This window comes from Uranotaenia lowii, chromosome 2, assembly GCF_029784155.1.
Source record: "Uranotaenia lowii strain MFRU-FL chromosome 2, ASM2978415v1, whole genome shotgun sequence".
NCBI lineage: Eukaryota > Metazoa > Arthropoda > Insecta > Diptera > Culicidae > Uranotaenia > Uranotaenia lowii.
Genome location: NC_073692.1, coordinates 252,450,592 through 252,467,560, shown reverse-complemented (window position 1 = coordinate 252,467,560; position 16,969 = coordinate 252,450,592). Strand labels below are relative to the sequence as shown.

General features: G+C 35.4%; 1 protein-coding gene and 1 long non-coding RNA gene across 8 annotated transcripts in view; one reads left to right on the top strand and one right to left on the bottom strand.

Annotated features, from left to right (window-relative positions):
• The window catches only part of LOC129746498 (dystrophin, isoforms A/C/F/G/H), a 170,860-nt gene that overhangs the window by 36,438 nt on the left and 117,453 nt on the right, over positions 1-16,969 (top strand). For 5 of the 6 annotated variants that reach the window (XR_008737308.1, XM_055740170.1, XM_055740171.1 and 2 more), the window contains exons 5-13: positions 49-201; positions 1,036-2,000; positions 2,069-2,156; positions 3,496-4,365; positions 10,450-10,829; positions 10,897-11,200; positions 11,260-11,411; positions 11,476-11,638; positions 16,829-16,921. Coding sequence is in view for 5 of the 6 variants with exons in the window: in XM_055740170.1 (XP_055596145.1) it covers positions 49-201; positions 1,036-2,000; positions 2,069-2,156; positions 3,496-4,365; positions 10,450-10,829; positions 10,897-11,200; positions 11,260-11,411; positions 11,476-11,638; positions 16,829-16,921 (3,168 nt within the window). In the remaining variant the exon portion in view is untranslated. The remainder of the gene's footprint in view (positions 1-48; positions 202-1,035; positions 2,001-2,068; positions 2,157-3,495; positions 4,366-10,449; positions 10,830-10,896; positions 11,201-11,259; positions 11,412-11,475; positions 11,639-16,828; positions 16,922-16,969) is intronic. The other variant, XM_055740172.1, reaches the window with a different exon arrangement.
• LOC129746500 (uncharacterized) lies at positions 15,392-16,916 on the bottom strand. Of its 2 annotated transcripts, XR_008737310.1 has the most exons (4): positions 16,263-16,916; positions 16,003-16,107; positions 15,711-15,948; positions 15,392-15,654 (listed from the first exon to the last, which is right to left on the bottom strand). It is a non-coding gene; the product is annotated as an uncharacterized LOC129746500 (long non-coding RNA). The 2 variants fall into 2 exon arrangements; XR_008737309.1 differs by having other exon boundaries at positions 16,003-16,916.

Genomic DNA, 16,969 nt, shown 5'->3' with positions numbered 1-16,969 from the left:
CAATCGATTCGGTTCAATGTTTGTCATTAATCCTTTAATTATTTTCAGGATATTGAAAACTATATTCGCAACCATCCTCAGGTCAGATTTGACAAAATCGGTTCGATTGGAAAAGAACTGTGCAATTTGGAATTCATGGTGTCGTCTATCGAAAGCGATATGCGTCAAGTCAACGAGCGTTGGGAAAGTTTACAAGACTTGGTGAGTGATCAAAGTACAGTAAGGTTTTTTTACGCGGTTTTTTACACGGCTTTTTTACGCGGTTTTCGGGAATTCACGTGGTTTTTTTTACGAGTTTTTAAAGGACAAAACTTAGATATTTTTTTTGGAACTGGAAGAATCTGAGACAAGATACATGTGACTGGAGACCTGAGATCTGAGATCTGAGACTTGAGACCTGAGACCTGAGACATGAGACATGAGACATAAGATCTGAGACATGATACATGAGACATGAGACACGAGACCTGTGACATGATACATGAGACCTGATACATGAGACATGAGACACGAGACCTGTGACATGATACATGAGACCTGAGACAAGAGACATGGGACTTGCGACCTGAAACATGAGACATTACACATGAGACACCGGAGACCTGAGACCTACGATCTGAGGTAAGAGACATGAAACTTGAGACATGAGACTTCAGACATGAGACCTGAGACATGAGACCTGAAACAAGAGACATAAGACTTGTCTCATGTTCCGTGTCTCATTTCTCAGGTCTCATTTATCATGTCTCATGTCTCATGACTTATGTCTCAGGTTTCATGTCTCATGTCTCAAGTCTCATGTCTCAGGTCTTTTGTCTCAGGTTTCAGGTCTCATGTGTCATGTCTCCGGTTTCAAGTCTCTTGTTTCATGTCTCGGTTTTCGGGAATTTACGTGTTTTTTAAGCGGTACATTTTAGCGCGTAAAAAACCTTACTTTACTTACACTTTAACGCTTTTTTTATCTAATTACTCAAGCGATTCCCTAGATAAAATGGTAGACACCAATTTTAACTCCAATTTTGTTCGGACTTTCAGGCAAAACAGCGCACAGTTAAACTAGAATTGGCAGTACGAGAAGCACAGTCTTCTGAAAGTCAAGTATCATGCTTACAGCAGTGGATTATTCGGATTGATGGAATCTTGAATGAATTTATTGAAAATGATACCACCATCGAAGATGTGCCGCACGATTTTCAGAAGCTACAGGAAGAATTCGATCACCACGAAAAGGTTCTGGTCGAAATGACAAAGAAAGTAGATCATTATAAAAAAGAAGGCAAGTTGGAGGCAGCAAATCGTTACCATGATCAAGTGAAGTTGCTCCAGGATCAGTATAAGGCGTGTTTGCAAAAGCTCAATCGGCTAACTTCACCACAGGCTGCTTTTGAAACGAAACTAAACCACGCTTTGGCAGAATTGCGTAATGTCGAAAAGAGTGCGATCATTCTGGATCCTTCGTCGGCCGGTCCATCACATCTGCAGGATCAGTTCCAGCATTGCTTGAAAATGTATCGTATTTTATCGGAAGTAAAGGGCGAGATAGAACAGGTGATACGCACCGGGCGTAAGGTGTGTGATGATAAATCCACAAAAAATCCTCAGAAGCTGGGACAACGGATTGATACACTGAAACATTTGTATAATTCGTTGGGTGAAACAGTGACGCAAGCGAAAATTTCCTTGGAAAACATGCTTAAGTTAATGCGAACATTGGAGGAAAATTTATCGATCATTGATAATTGGATAGCTGAAAACACCGACGTCAAACAGTCGACCGAAGAGGAAGAACGGATGGTCAATGAGAAGGTAGTCGCTTGTCTGGAACTATACAACGAATATAAAAAGATATGCGATCCGTTATACCTGGAGGATCTCAAAGCTCGAATAGACGAAGCAGAAAAGCAGTTCAAGAATATTCGTAGCATGGATGTAAAGAAGAAACTGAACTATATGCAGCATACATTGCAAAACACCGAGACAGTTGGAATCGACGTTTTACGGTAAGTGTTGTTCGGAAAAGAAGCTTAGGTAATCATGAACTCATGAATACTTTTATTCTTTTTTTCAGTACTATGGAAAAAGACCTCAGAAAGGTTGAGTCGAACAGTGACGCCGAGGTGGAGGTTCTCCTAGAGAAAGTTTCACAAATCGTTCAGGTATTTGTTTTGATTTAATATTCATTCACATTTGTTATATTTGGTATGGAGTTTCTCATTCATAACGCGCTTCTAATGCTTAAGTTTGGTTTAATGTTGCATAAATGCCTTTTTTTAATCTTAAGGATTTTCATATCTGGACGCATCCCTCACGGAACTAGTTATTTTATGATCGTTTTTATATAGTTTGGTGATCGTCACAATTTCAAAAGGTTATTCCGTGGGTGCTTAATAGGAACTCGGTGTTTCATTGTTCTTGGTTGGATGGAAATTTAAACATAGATATACATTCAGAGTTTTAAAAATATGCCTCAATGGATATATGTATGTGTCTACTATTAATTACTATTAATTATTATGAATGGACGATTTAGCACTCGAATCCCCTGAGATGGAGTCTCAAAAGTTAGCTATACTGTCTCTATTCGCATAAAGGTCCCATATTGATAGGAATCTCTACCAATATAAAGCTTGTTTGGAAACATCAAAAACAACGATTCTCTCATTTATCCACGATCGGCCACGCTGAAATGAGTTTAATTCTTACAATAGTTGTATGATTATTAAGGGCATTTCACCAACTTTTTGGCATTCGTGTCTATTTATTAGTCAATTTAATTTTATTCCACAAATCTACACTTTTAATGAATGATAAGAGGGCTATTTCTTTAGGTGGCTTGTTTATAAGGATAACATTAATTGTGTGAAGGATAGTTTTTACATACATCGGAAATGTTTGTTTTCGATCGGTCGATTCTCTTGAAGACTAAGAGGAGGTTCAAATGTACCTGAGTTTATAATCATCGTGGGTTGTAATTTGAATCTTTACTCAATAAAAGTGTAAAAAAAAACATTCCAGTCTAATCAATGATCATTAACGAGTAAGGTTTCCCTCTATTGTGTGATTGTAAATCAGTTGAATTGTACATATATTTGTATGTGAGTCATTGCATGTTATTCTTAAGGGTGCTATTCTTTTTTTTTATTTTTCTGCTGACTAATTAAAAGCGTCAAACCCAGTTTGAATGACGTTAAGAAATGATTTCGAGTTCCGGTACATGAAATGATCGTGATACGTAACCATGCCAAAATTATTTGTCAAAGGTAATAATATTGTAAATACATTTTTTGCACCGGTGAATGTGTATTCAACATTTTGGAAGTGTATTACAAATAAAAATGTATATTTTCTGAAACATCTTTTTGTACATAGAAGTATTCAAAATGGGTTTTTGACGATGGTTTTACCATTAATGATTTACCCTAATCTAATGGAATACATTAGGCATGGTTAGTGTAAAGTTTGCTAAGATTTGTTTGTATGAATGAAACGTTGCAGGAAGCACTGAAAGACAGTAGCACCCCGACGGAAGAAGGAAGTTTTTCCGAGTTTGTAAACGTTAGCGATACAGTCCGCCAAAGACGAGCGAAAACACCCAGTACTGCACCACAAACCGATCGACAGCCTAACATGCACCAACAACTTACAGAACACGAACCAGTACAGAACGCGCACCAGACAAATATATTACCAGATGTTCTACCCGCCACTTTTCGGCTGGCAGAGAGCAGCTCATTATTTTCTAATATATCAAACAACGAAACGACAGAACACGTGCACGAAGAACTCTCGAACATCCAACAGAGTAACGAATGTTCGGTTGTTGAAATAAAAGAAACCAATGTGAGTCCTAAAATGTCTGTATATTTACCACAATGGAATGACGCTCACCAGGGACAAGTTGTGGATACTATTAATATTTTGGAAACCTGCAAATCCTTCGAGCCGCAGCAGGTTGAAACTGTCCACATTGTAGACGCTTCATCCGATACAGACACAAGCTGCCCTTCGCCAAAGCTAGACACTAAAAAAATAACAAATAATTCTCGCGAAGGTCAAAAAGTGGTCCCTTCGACACAAACTAAACCATTGGAAGCGTTTGAACAGGCTCCAAAAGTTTCGAACATGCTGAAGATTACCAAACAGCGAATTTCGTTCTCACCGAAATCGGTTCGCAAAATCGACAGGGATCCTCCCAAACCTACACTTCTCAAGATGCGAGCGAACTTGGTAGACCTTTTGGCCGATGAGCGCGACAGCTTTTACAACTCTGACAAAGAAAACTATGACGAACCGCTGATATTTTCTGAAGATGAAGACATTCCACGATACTCTATGGAAATGGCAACCGACTCCGATAGCGACACGGTATTACAATTTATACTTCTTATGGGGTTTACCGGCTGTGATGTAAATTTATTCATTTCGATTAGTTAATCATTCATATTTGTGAAAATCACTTGCTCCAGCATAATGTCACAGCTAAACCAGAATGTTAACAAATTACTTAAGCATGTGATCGATGAAGAGTAAAAAAGGAAAGAAAAAATACTAAAAAAGGAAACGTAAAGCCTTGTAATCAGGGTTTTTAATGTGCCTGATTTTTTAGGATATGACTAACCTGATAACCGTTTACCCTGATTTTTAGAAATAAGCCTGATTTTTCCTGATTTTTGTGGATATGGTGGAAAATAGGTAGTACGGAACCGCATTAAAGATATTTATTGGTGGACATCAAAATGTGGAATTGACTTCCAAAAAAAGGTCGTCACTTCGACCGAAATTTCCGTTAAACAATGTATCCTGATTTTTATTTCTCAGGTCCTTGAATTTTGAAAAATAATGATGGCAACCCTGCCTGCAAAGCTTTGCCCAATAAATGCTGGTTTATTACTTTTTAGATCGTAAAGCTGAACAATACCTGTCTTATCATTTCGATATCCGTCCACAGCGACTTTGCTTTTTTTTCTCTACTTTAAGTCATATCAAATACTTAAGACAAATTTTGTACTTCTTCGATTATTGAAAAACTAGTGTTTGTTACTGGAATACACTTTTATACGAAGTTTATTTTGGAATATACTGATTAAAACGTAAATAAGTTTTAGTTATATATTAGTGTATTCGATTACCTCGAAAGCAATTATTACGCTGCAATTTCCTGCATAACCAGTAAATAAATTCCGTTTTCGAAAAATCGATCTCAATTTCTTAAAACAGAAAATCTACTTGAATGTTGAACTTGAACCTTCTTTGTGTTAAAAATTAGATTATGAAGCAAAATTACATCTGCCAAAAAATTTTAATTAAAATTATTGATTGATATTGATGTCAATAAGGATACAAGAATTATACGATAATGGAGTATAATGCGCAGGGGTCTTCAGATTTTTCGAAAATGTCCATAATTGGTTCATTTTTGTGACTTGAAAGCACATGATTATTTGCAAATTTTCAAAACGACTTTTTAAATGCTCATAAAACAGTGCCATTTTTTTAAAGCAAATATCATAAAATAACACATCAAAATGCAAGCTTTATTAGCAACTATGGTAAACTTGAAAATGAAAAAAATGACTTAGTTTAACACTAAACATACCGACACTTTGTATATACCTATTCATACCGCGAGCGGTCAAATGACGGCAAACACCATTTTCGCTAATACTGTCATGTTTCTCAACCGATTTCTACTAAATTTATAGTTTTGAAAAGCTTATAACGTGACTCAAATATGTTTCTCAAACAATTTTCAGCTATAATCAATAACTTCAAAGTTATTTGAAGTTCAAAAAAAAAATTTATGAAAAACATGCTTCAGGAAAAAAGGCTATAAATTAGTTATTAAGTGGTCGAAAAAAAAAATTCACTTAGTGCCTGAGAAAGCTGAAGTTAGAAGCTGTATATTGCAATGCACAAATGATGTATGCACAAAAAATGTAAAAAGGTTGTGTAAAAGCCGTACTTTTCAATGAATCAACCGCCAAAGCTGTTCCTGTTACAGCAGAAAAATTTTAAAAATTGAATTGGAAAGTTTACGTAATTTTTCACATTTTGGCATCTTTAGATTTTTAAAATACGAAACACATAATTTATGACGACTTTTCAAAAGTGGTTGTTTTTTGAACTTTTTATCAATTTGGATTTTCTGAGACAATAATGCGATGCTAGACAAAAATATAATAAATATATTTCTGAAAGTTAAACCAGGAAATTTGCGCTAATGCTTGTTTGTTTTTTCGTTTCCTTTCACCCGTCTTCGTGTGCAAAATAGCATTGAGATATTACCACCCACTGCGCCCGTCTGCCAAGCAAGAATTTGAGCTGACTTTTCAAAATTCAGAAACTACTTCACTGTTTTATTTATCATATATTTGTCAAGCATTGTACCGCCAATGCAGTTAGATCACTAGAACCGGTATGAAATTCTCTTTCTTTTGCATATAGTTTTATTGCCTAAACCCAACGTTAACATACTCAAAATCCAGTGCAAAGCTGGATTTAGGTGTAGGAATTGTCTCAGAAGATCAAAATTTATAAAAAGTTCAAAAAATAGCTACCTTTGAAAAGTCGTCATCAATTATGTATTTCGTATTTTGAAAATCTAAAGATGCCAAAATGTGACAAGTTACGTCAACTTTTCAATTCAATTTTTAGAAAATTTTATACTGTAACAGAAAAAGCTTTGGCGGTTGATTCATTGAAAAGTACGGCTTTTACACAACTTTTTTACATTTTTTGTAGCCATGATCTTAAAAAAAATTGAAAAAACTATTCCGTATGTTCAGCATACAGCTTCTAACTTCAGCTTTCTTAGGCATTAATTGAAATTTTTTTCGAGCACTTAATGACTGATTTACAGCCCTTTTCCTGAAGCAAGTTTTTTCATAAAAAAAATTATTAAACTTTAAATAACTTTGAAGTTATTGATTGTAGCTGAAAACTGTTTGAGAGACATATTTGAATTATAAGCTTTTAAAAACTATAAATTTAGTAGCAATCGGTTAAGAAACAACGGAGTTTTAGCAAAAACGGTGTTTGCCGTCATTTGACCGCTCGCGGTATGAATAGGTATACCACATTAGACTGAGTCGATTTGGGGTCATTTTGGAATTTCTCAAACCCTGGGATCTAAAAAGCTTCGTATTGGTCCAAAATTCATCCATGATTTTTTACAAAATTTTTAAGTAACGTTTACATGAGTAAATTTGAACTTTTGGGTTTGTATGGGAAAATTGAATATTTTGTAATGAAAAATCAACATCACTTTTGTATCGTCTGTGAAACCGAGCCAGCTTATGGTTTTTATGCCAATTTATAAAATTCCTAAAGGAAATTTTCCGCTGAACAACTTTGAAGAAGACCGTAACTTCGTATATTATTAGGAAAAAAAGTTATTAGCTGTTTAACAGGGTTATGTCTTTTCGCATTGATTAATAATAAATTCAATTGACATCACTGCTTGAGCCTCGTTAAGTGTTCCATGGAAAGTAGTCACGCAATACCTCGCTAGGCACTCTGCAGGGATGTCAATTAAATTTATTGTTTATCAGTGCGAAAAGACATACCCCTGTTAAACAGCTAATAACTTTTTTTTCCTAATAAGATACGAAGTTACGGTTTTCGACAAAGTTGTTCAGCGGAAAATTTCCTTTAGGAATTTTATAAATTGGCACAAAAACCATAAGCTGGCTCGGTTCCACAGACCAAACAAAAGTGATGTTGATTTTTCAGTACAAAATATTCAATTTTCCCATACAAACCCAAAAGTTCAAATTTACTCATGTAAACGTTACTTAAAAATTTTGCAAAAAATCATGGATGAGTTTTAGACCAATACAAAGCTTTTTAGGCCCCAAGGTTTGAGAAATTCCAAAATGACCCCAAATCGACTCAGTCTAATACCACATGCGTTATTCGGAAACAGCAACACATAAAAAAAATATAAAAACGCAAAAATATTCGCATTTTAAAAATAAAAATAGTCCTGTCGTTAAATTTGCGAAAAAAACAATATTATAAGGCGTAATCATCGTTTAAAGTTCAAAGTGTTAATAAAGGTACATTATTTTTGTTTCTCTGCAGAACGCACTAACTGAAACATCGATTTAAAAAAAAAATTGTTGGAAACTTTGTCTGGTTTTTATGACTCTCAAAACATGTTTATTTTCAGTATTTTAATTATGATAATCTTAAAAACTCAATTGTGGAACTCGGTTTAGTTGCTGAGAATACTAATACATAATTTCATGGCGTAGAAACATTCTGGTATTCTTTGCTTTTGTATCAGTATTTTGAAAGGTGCTTTCTTTTGTTCATTTAGGCTTTTTTGTAGAGTATGTTTCATTTTTAAATAAACCTATCAACATTCATGCATTTGTATTGAAACTCAAAAACTTCTTAATTTTCTTTATTATAAGAAATAAAATGTTGAGCACGTTTGGACAAAACCAAAGTTTGAGCTTTTTAAGCAATTTCCCAAAGGGATATCTCGAAGCTTAACATATCGGAAAGAAGTTAGCTAGTAATCACCTAACACCAAAAACACAATCCATTAGTGAGGGTTGAATTGTAACTGTTTTCGGATTTCAAAACGCTTTAATAAGTCTAAAAAATTCCTTTTTTTGGTCGAAACGAACGACAGATTTTAAAAAAGGGCAAATTTGGTCAGAGAATGTCACTGTTTAATTATTATTATTATTATTTTTTAAATATTTTAGTCTCACGCGATGCAAATGAAATTCCAACAAATGAAGCTTACTGGAAAATTCTCTGGCTTCAACTTTGCCGAAAACTGCAAATCGGGCAATACAGACCCCGTTCGATTTTGGCAACATGCCCGTACATTTTGTGTTGCCAAATTCGAATGTTGCCAAAATCGAACGGTTTTTTTCTCTCAACTTTTTTTCAGTTATTCTTACAAAACAACTATTATTATTATCAAACAAGTTAGTTTTGGTCAATTTCCGACAATTTTTAGTCATTTTTTATTTTTTTTTCATCATGTTTTTGATGCATTTTACACTTTTCTTGGTTTGTTCATAATGTTTGTTTTCATTTGTCTTATTTGCTTTTTTTGTCGTTCTTCATCATTTTTTAGTTGTTTTTTGTCATTTCCAGTTTTTCGTTTAAGTTTGTTTTTTAACTTTTTGAATTTTTCATCTTTTTGCCATTTTTGCGTACTTTATAAATTTTTTTAAAAAAGTTTTGTTTTTATTGTTGCATTTTATCACCATTTCAGAACATAAAAACGTATTTATGGTGGTTGTCTAAATTAAATTGGTCCTATTATAACGAAATCTAAATAGTAATGTTGTTTCCGAAAACCGTTCGATTTTGGCACATGTGCCAAAATCGGATGTTGCCAAAATCGGATGTTGCCAAAATCGAATGTTGCCAAAATCGAATGTTGCCAAAAACGAACGGGGTCTGTAGTAGCGAGATAATAGTTATAGCGTCCCAAACAGAGCATAAAAAGAGCATGAAAAGAAATATAGTTTTATCAAGAAAGTTATTGATTTGCGAGACTTGAAATGTAAATAGGGTGGAGATACCAGACATTTTGAGATGCACTGCCGCTCTCAGTAAGGCTGTCCCATTAGAGTGAGTCGATTGGGCGTAATTTTTGAATTTATCAAACCCTGGGGTCTAAAAAGCTTTGTTTTCGCATAAAACTCATCCATGATTTTTCGCAGAAGTTTTAAATAACGTTTACATGAGTAAATTTGAATTTGACTTACGCGTGTGCTACTATTTAGTTACGCGTATTTTTAGTTCTTCTATGAAAGCCCAAGCATTAAGTAATAGCTTGGCTAAAACATGAAAATATGGCTTTTATGTAGATGACTATATTCTATTTTTTACAAACTAATTCAATGACCCATTATAACTTTCACATGGAATTTATATAAAAATGAATCTGTTTGATGGAACTTACTCATTACGCTAAACTAAGCATGTGAAATTAATGTTAATTAGACGAGTGTTTTCAAAGCATTCTATAAAATTTACATATGGGATAGCTTTGCGAGTATATTTCATATGGGACAGACATGACTTGGTTTTTTTTATACATGTTGGGAACAAAGTTATACAACTTTCTATCCTGCATTGAAGAACTAACTGTATTATAACGGTTTTCTGCAGATAAACTGAAAAAAGATGAAATTGCATATGAGACAGTCGTGCGAATAGCGGCAGTGCAGTAGTTTTGCAAAAATTGAACTCAAAAAGAGTGAAATTCTCTGAATAAATTTTCGCGTTTCTCCGTACAAAACTTCATATCGAAACCCGAGTAAATTGATCTCTTTTCAAAAATCTGCAAAATTCTGTCGTTCGTTTTGACCAAGAAGGAAACTTTTAAGACTTCAGGCGTTTTGAAATACGAAAAAGTTGCGATTCAACCCAACCTACTATCAATACAATCTTAAGTGCCAATTGAACATCTTACAGAGTCGCATCGAAACCCCAAACACGAGCAAGGTGGGGAACCAATTTTCCTCGCCACAGTCGGAGCATTCCTCTATCGTTTACGGTTACGATTCTTACAAAAAGCTAACCTCTCTGGAGCACCGGGTGGATGAGTTCGAGAAAACTGCCAAATACATGATCAAAAAGTTGGAGCAAACGCGCGAACAGATCGACAGCTGTGAAGAAAATCCCAGCGTGATCGAAAACCTCAAACTCACAATCGCACCGGATGCTGCCACCCTGATATCTCAGGGCGACACAATGATTCTGGAAACGCATGGCAAGTCGAATCTGTTGACACAACGTCTCATGGATATCCAAACTCAACTACGGGACAAATTCAAGGAAGTTCAGAATTCACGGTTGGTTTTCTTTTGATTGCAGCTCGAGTTATGTGGTTTTAATCAATAAAATATAATCTTTTCACAGGAACTACAACAAACTGAACCAGTCACTAGGTTTATCTGACAGCATGAATGATTCCGATCATTCCTTCAGTGATCGTGACTTTCATCAGTTGAAGGCCATCAAATTGGAAGAAATATCATCCAAAGTACTAAAACGCATAGGAGATCTTTTGGTTAAACCACTGACGAAAGACAACGAGGTTGAACTGACTAAACGTATCCTGGACATCAAGGAACGGCAGGAAGAAGTCAAACTGGCGATCGGAGTTGCTTCCCAATCGATGCCTTCGGAAATGGTATCGCACACAATGACTGACTTAGAGAAGGTGATTCTTTAGAATACGGCAAAAACCTATGATATATAACACAATTCTTTAATTTCCAGGGGATGCGTGATTTGTCTGTACACTTTGACACAACAATCGCAGCGTTAGTATCGTTGAATAAAAGTGGCAGTCGAGAAGCGGCAAATATGCTCAGCGAGCACGAATCTGCAAAGATTCTGGCTATGTTACAAGAAACGTCACCATATCTGGGGTAAGTTTCTCTTGATCATAGCACTCCGTGGTAAAAATTTTCACATTACATTCATTCTTTGCAGATCGTCCGTTGTGTTTGGCAGTTCTAACATTTCAAGCTCGAATTCAAGTACCAGTCCACTCATCGATGTTGAAAAAGTATTGAGCTGCGCTAACGAACTGATAACGAAACAGGTCAGCGATGCGAATGAAGATGAGCTCTCCCGGCACCTCCTGGAAGTTACGGTTAGTAATTTTATTTTTTCTTACTCTTATTCTGACTAATTTCGAACGAATAGAATATTGTTTGCCGAAACAAGAAAAATTTAAAGAAACAAATTCTAACGGAGGATTGAGTTTATCAGTGCATTTAGAAAATTTGTGGTTTCACTTTTCACAAACTCTTCCTATTGACCCGACTGACAGCTCCATCAGTCCCAAGATAGTTTGCGTTGGTTACTACCTCTGCAGTGGATCCCTCACAACATCCGCTAGTATGCTGCCAAACGCAGTATCAACTGAAATATATTTTTTCGGAACCTCTGGACCAAATAAGAAGCATGGAAGGTTGCAGAGAGTTTTGATTGGGAAGAATTCGTTGTGTTTTTTAATTGCTCGATTAAGTGCGTTGGTTTAAATTCTACAGCTCAAAATCTTTCGTCGGTTTTGTAAAGGCATCAATACTACAACTTCCTAGTGTTAGTTGTTTTAGTGGATCCCAAACAATTACAAATGGCAGCCCATTTTGTCCAAAACCAGTGCGTCTTTTTGAGTGATATCGGTTATAAAAATACAACCATAATCTAGTATCGATCGGATGCAGGTCTTTAGGATAAATATCATGCATGTTGGGTGTGTTCCCCAATATTGCCCAGATATACTGCGCAAAAAGTTTAAGTATGGTGTAACCCGTTTTTTCGTTTATTGGATGTAGCAAGACCATGTCAAATTTCTTATAAAATGCATCCCAAGTAACTTAGAGGATCTGACATATTCTATTGTATTCCGTCCATAGAAATGTCAGGTCGTGAATCTGGTCGATTTTTCGAAAAAAGAAGGCACTTACAGTAGATCTAAACCAAAACTTTTGATTTGGGAAGCGAATATTTCAGCGTACTGCGAGAGTTGTGTCATCGGCGTAATTAATTTTAATTACTCCAGCAGCCTTTCCACGTTGAAAATTTTGAAACTAACACCCTTACCGTGTTCTGAAAAATAAAACTAGAAACTCCGAGCAACTCAAAAATGATAAAATTGTAGTTCCAGTTGCTACCGAGAAATAGCTCGTAGAAAGATATTTTTTTCGGTTTGAATTTCCATGCGATTTTAAACCATTTTGATATCCAAATCACATCATTTGCGGAGGTCTACAAAAAATCAAATGAAAACGAAAGTAATAAAACAATCAAAAGGGTAACTAGTGTTGATATGAAAAATCCCGTTTAACTAGTATCTTCTATTTTGTTAAAGAAATAGAATGTCTTAACCAAACATTCCGAACATAGTTGAAATAACAAGCTATCCATGTGTAATTGAACTTGCATTAGAAATTAGAACTACGATAATGGGTTGATATCTGCTTATAAAGTGAAGTCAGAGATTCGTCGTTTACTTTAGGTTAGTTTACCAGAATTTTTCCGGCACGTATCCGGGCCGAGCAAATCCTTTCTATTTTATCTAAAAACCTGGTAAAATCCGGGAAAAATTTTCAACCAAAAACCTGGCCATCTCCGGCAAATTTGGTCAAAACCTAGAAATTATCCAACATAAATCGAGAAAGAAAAAAACACTTGAATCGGTATTTTTTCAACGAAACATTTCAACAGATTCGACACGAATGCCATAATGATGGTGAAGTGTCACTAAAAAAACTTAAAAAAAAACCAACAGATTTTAAATCGTAGTTAAGCCTTCCAGAAAATCGTTCATGATGATTTAGATGAAACTTGCTCCAAAAAATGGTTTATGGACACAAAAATAAAAGATTATAATGACTCAATTCGAGATTTTTTTTGGTTTTGCAAATAAAGCGAATAAATTCGGGCAATATCCGGGATTTTTCAACGAAATCCGGCAACCGGGATCGGATCTTTTTCGGAAATTTTGTATCAAATATCCGAGTAAATCCGGGCAATCTGGCAAGATTTCGCGCCATCGCGATGGGGAAATTAAAAAAAAACAACAACAATTTAAATCTCATTTGGAAGACTTTCTTGGATTAAAAACTACTGATTGTTTCTGAAAGGATTGATTTATACATTCAACTGAAGTTTCTCTAAAAAAATGTTGATGGCGTTTAGTTCGGTCTGGTCGAATTCCGACCATATGTCGTCCGGTGTAAAATATCTTGAATGAATTATGAAAGAAATGAAAGTTTTGATATCATTGTGTTTCCATGGATAAAATTTTATTTCTGATCTATTTAAATTCACACGATGAAATCAAAACAGTTTTTGAACTGAATTCACGTCTTGAAAATCTCAAAAAGAGAAGAAAATTCGAAAGAGATTTTTGGAATAAATAAAATTCATGATGGTTGAACATAAGTTCTAAAAATTACCCTCTTTGTGATTTAAGTTTAAAAAAATTGAAATTTTCTTAGCACATGCTGAAATGCATAAAAAATGCTGAAATTCGGCATGCTTTATCTCTGAAACCATAGGATCAAATTCTACAAACTTATATTCTTTAAGTTACCTAAAGTGTTGTGTTTAATTTTGCATAATATACTTTCATTATTAAATTTATAACATTTTAGTTATGCTTCTAAGTATAGCACACTCGTGGCGAGTGAAAAAACGAGATATTTGGACCGCAATGTGTTAAATATGCCATTCATTTTGGATTTAATTAAAAAACTAAATTAAAATTTTTGTTAATTGAGAATTTCTTGAGATTATGCGGGAAAAAGTTGGGAAAAAGGCGGGGAATCAAAAATTAAATTGTGGCCACCCTGTAATACATAAATTAAGAGTAGCAGCCAAAATCGCCATGTCGAATTTCAAAAACTGACATTTTGTTGATTTAGGGGGCCCCTAAGAGCACCTTTGTTCGTGGTCTATTCTTGGGTCTAATTTATACAAGAATTGAACCAAAGAAATTAGATCCAATCCAGTGAAAAAAATGGCACCCTCACTCGTGCTCCATTAACTGTCAAACAGTTTAGAACTTCGTCAAATTGGATCCAAATATCATCAGTTTTGGATCAATACTTATACCACCTCTAAAAAAAGTTGGGTTGAAACTGGTATAATGGATCACCAGTTCGGTTGCTCGGGTAGGAATTTGGGTCTAAACCGGCTGTTTGGACCACGGATATCGAAAATTTGATTTTTATGTCAAATGACTACTTGAAAATGCATAAAACATCGAGATCTGGATTTCGGAAAAAATAGAGCTTTTTGAAGCATTTGCCAATTTTTATTTAACCAGTATATTTATTTGGCAGACTTTTTAGTTTATTGGCGTTCCCTTGGCCGCAAACGTTGATCAATGTTGTTGACTGTTATCAAAGATATTCTATTCTATCAAGATACCCGGCTGAATAGTTTTTCGAACAAGTAGTCTGGGACATCAACTTTTTGTTTACAGTGCTGCCACCAGCGAAAAAGTCTTCAAGCTTCCAACTTGCATTCAAGCTTGCAAACACATAAGTTTTGCGTCTGGCCGACGAATCCACCTGAATATTACAAACGAAACACACTTTTTCTTACATTTTACGAGTTAACATTTTCTCCCACAGAAGTCGGTTTTTCGACTTCTCTTGAGAAAAGATGATGTAGTTGGTTTTCAACTAGAAGGAATTGTTGCGGAAAAGTTTGAAAATGGTTATTCCTAAACCATTATTTTAAACGCTGTTTCTCGTAGTCTTTTAAAAGTAGGAAAAATGAGAAGTAAAAAAAAAACAATTTTTGTAATGATTGATTTTATTTCTTGTACGAAAATAAATGGTATTAAATATTTGAACTTTAAAATTATATAAAAAGCAGTTCATCCCACAATGGATCAAGAAAATCTTCACTGGCTGGACTTTAGATGATTCAGCCCCGACACGCGGCAGCAGGTATAGGTGCGGAAGTGAAAGTTCCTCACGACCGCAATCGGGATAAAAAAAAAAAGTAATTCGAAGACAGGGTCGGGCATTGTCGAAAATAGTAAAATTTCCTTAGTTACATTCTGTTGAGCCCTTCGGATATCTGGCACCTACCAGTAGTACCAGTTGGTTTGCGAGGACAGGTGTTTCAACACGGTAATTTGACATGCTAAAATAAATAAAATAGTCAAAAGCGTTAAAAAAAACTATCAGCTAATAAATTACCGTCTCATTTTAGGGTCTAAATTGATGGCATCAGCTTCAGCCACATTCTTCGAAGGTTGGGAGGGCTCTAAGCAGTTCCTGGATATCCTTCACAGGCAGGGTGGACAATTTGTAGCGAAGTAATTCTTATTATTCCTCTTCTTCCAATTCGAGGGCCCAGCAATTAGTTACTTATCAGTAACTGTATCAAATTCGAATTATCACTGAAGGGACAAAGTGAAATGCTGCTCCGGCAAACCTGTAAAACATAATATTGTTATGTGGGAAAGCTCACGTGAAAAGCTTCACATACCTGCTAGCTGCCAGTTCTAACGTCCGAGTGCTGGTCCATCCATTTTAAAGTTTTTGTTTCCGCTTCACACTGGTTACACAGTAGAAACAGCAGCTGACACTATCTCTGACAAATAACGAAATAAATTTTCTCCACAAGATATAAACAAAAACGCCAAAGCATGCTGTTAAAATTTTCGAATTAATAATTAAAGCCTTATTCGTCAATATTATTTTGGCGCTAGTGTTTTGTCCCCAATATTTCTCAGAAGCCGATAGTACCTGCTGTTATTTATTGTGTAGGTTACTTATTCACTTTTCTCAATATTTATTTAAAAAAAAGATGTTGCACCAGGTTATCTGTAATTGGCTTCGATAGAAACAAAAGTTATGAAAAGGAGCTGGTTATAGCAATATTGGAGTGGTTCTTCATGAAGGAATGACCTTCTCTGAGCTGACCAGTCTGCAAGTATTGCAATACTCAGCTAGACACGTGCGCATCTCACACGCGTTTGGCTTGCGACACGCATGCGCCGCTACTTTGCGTTCCTTTGAGTTTTGACGCGGTAGTCTTGATCTCTGCTGCAGTGAGCACTCTTGATCTATTTACGTTTTTTTCTCGCTCTGAACGCTTAATGCTACTTGCAATTTAAGTTATTGTTTGTAAACTGAATGAATCCCGATCGGCTAAGGTAATTGATGTACTAAAAATAAGTGACTGGTTATTTTTGCATCACGGAATTATGGGCACTGTGTTGCACTCGATATTTTATTATGGAAACCATTTGTTGCAGGCAACCAATGTAGCTAAGCTATTTTTATTTTCGTTCGTTTCGTACTTTCCACAGAAAAAGCAAGAAGAGCTAAAACTAGCCATCGAGATGACATCCAAGGCGAACCAATCGAGCCAAGTGAAAAGTACTATGGATTCACTGGATAAGGTAACAGTTTGAGTATTGCAGTACTACATGTTGGAGTAACGTAACAAA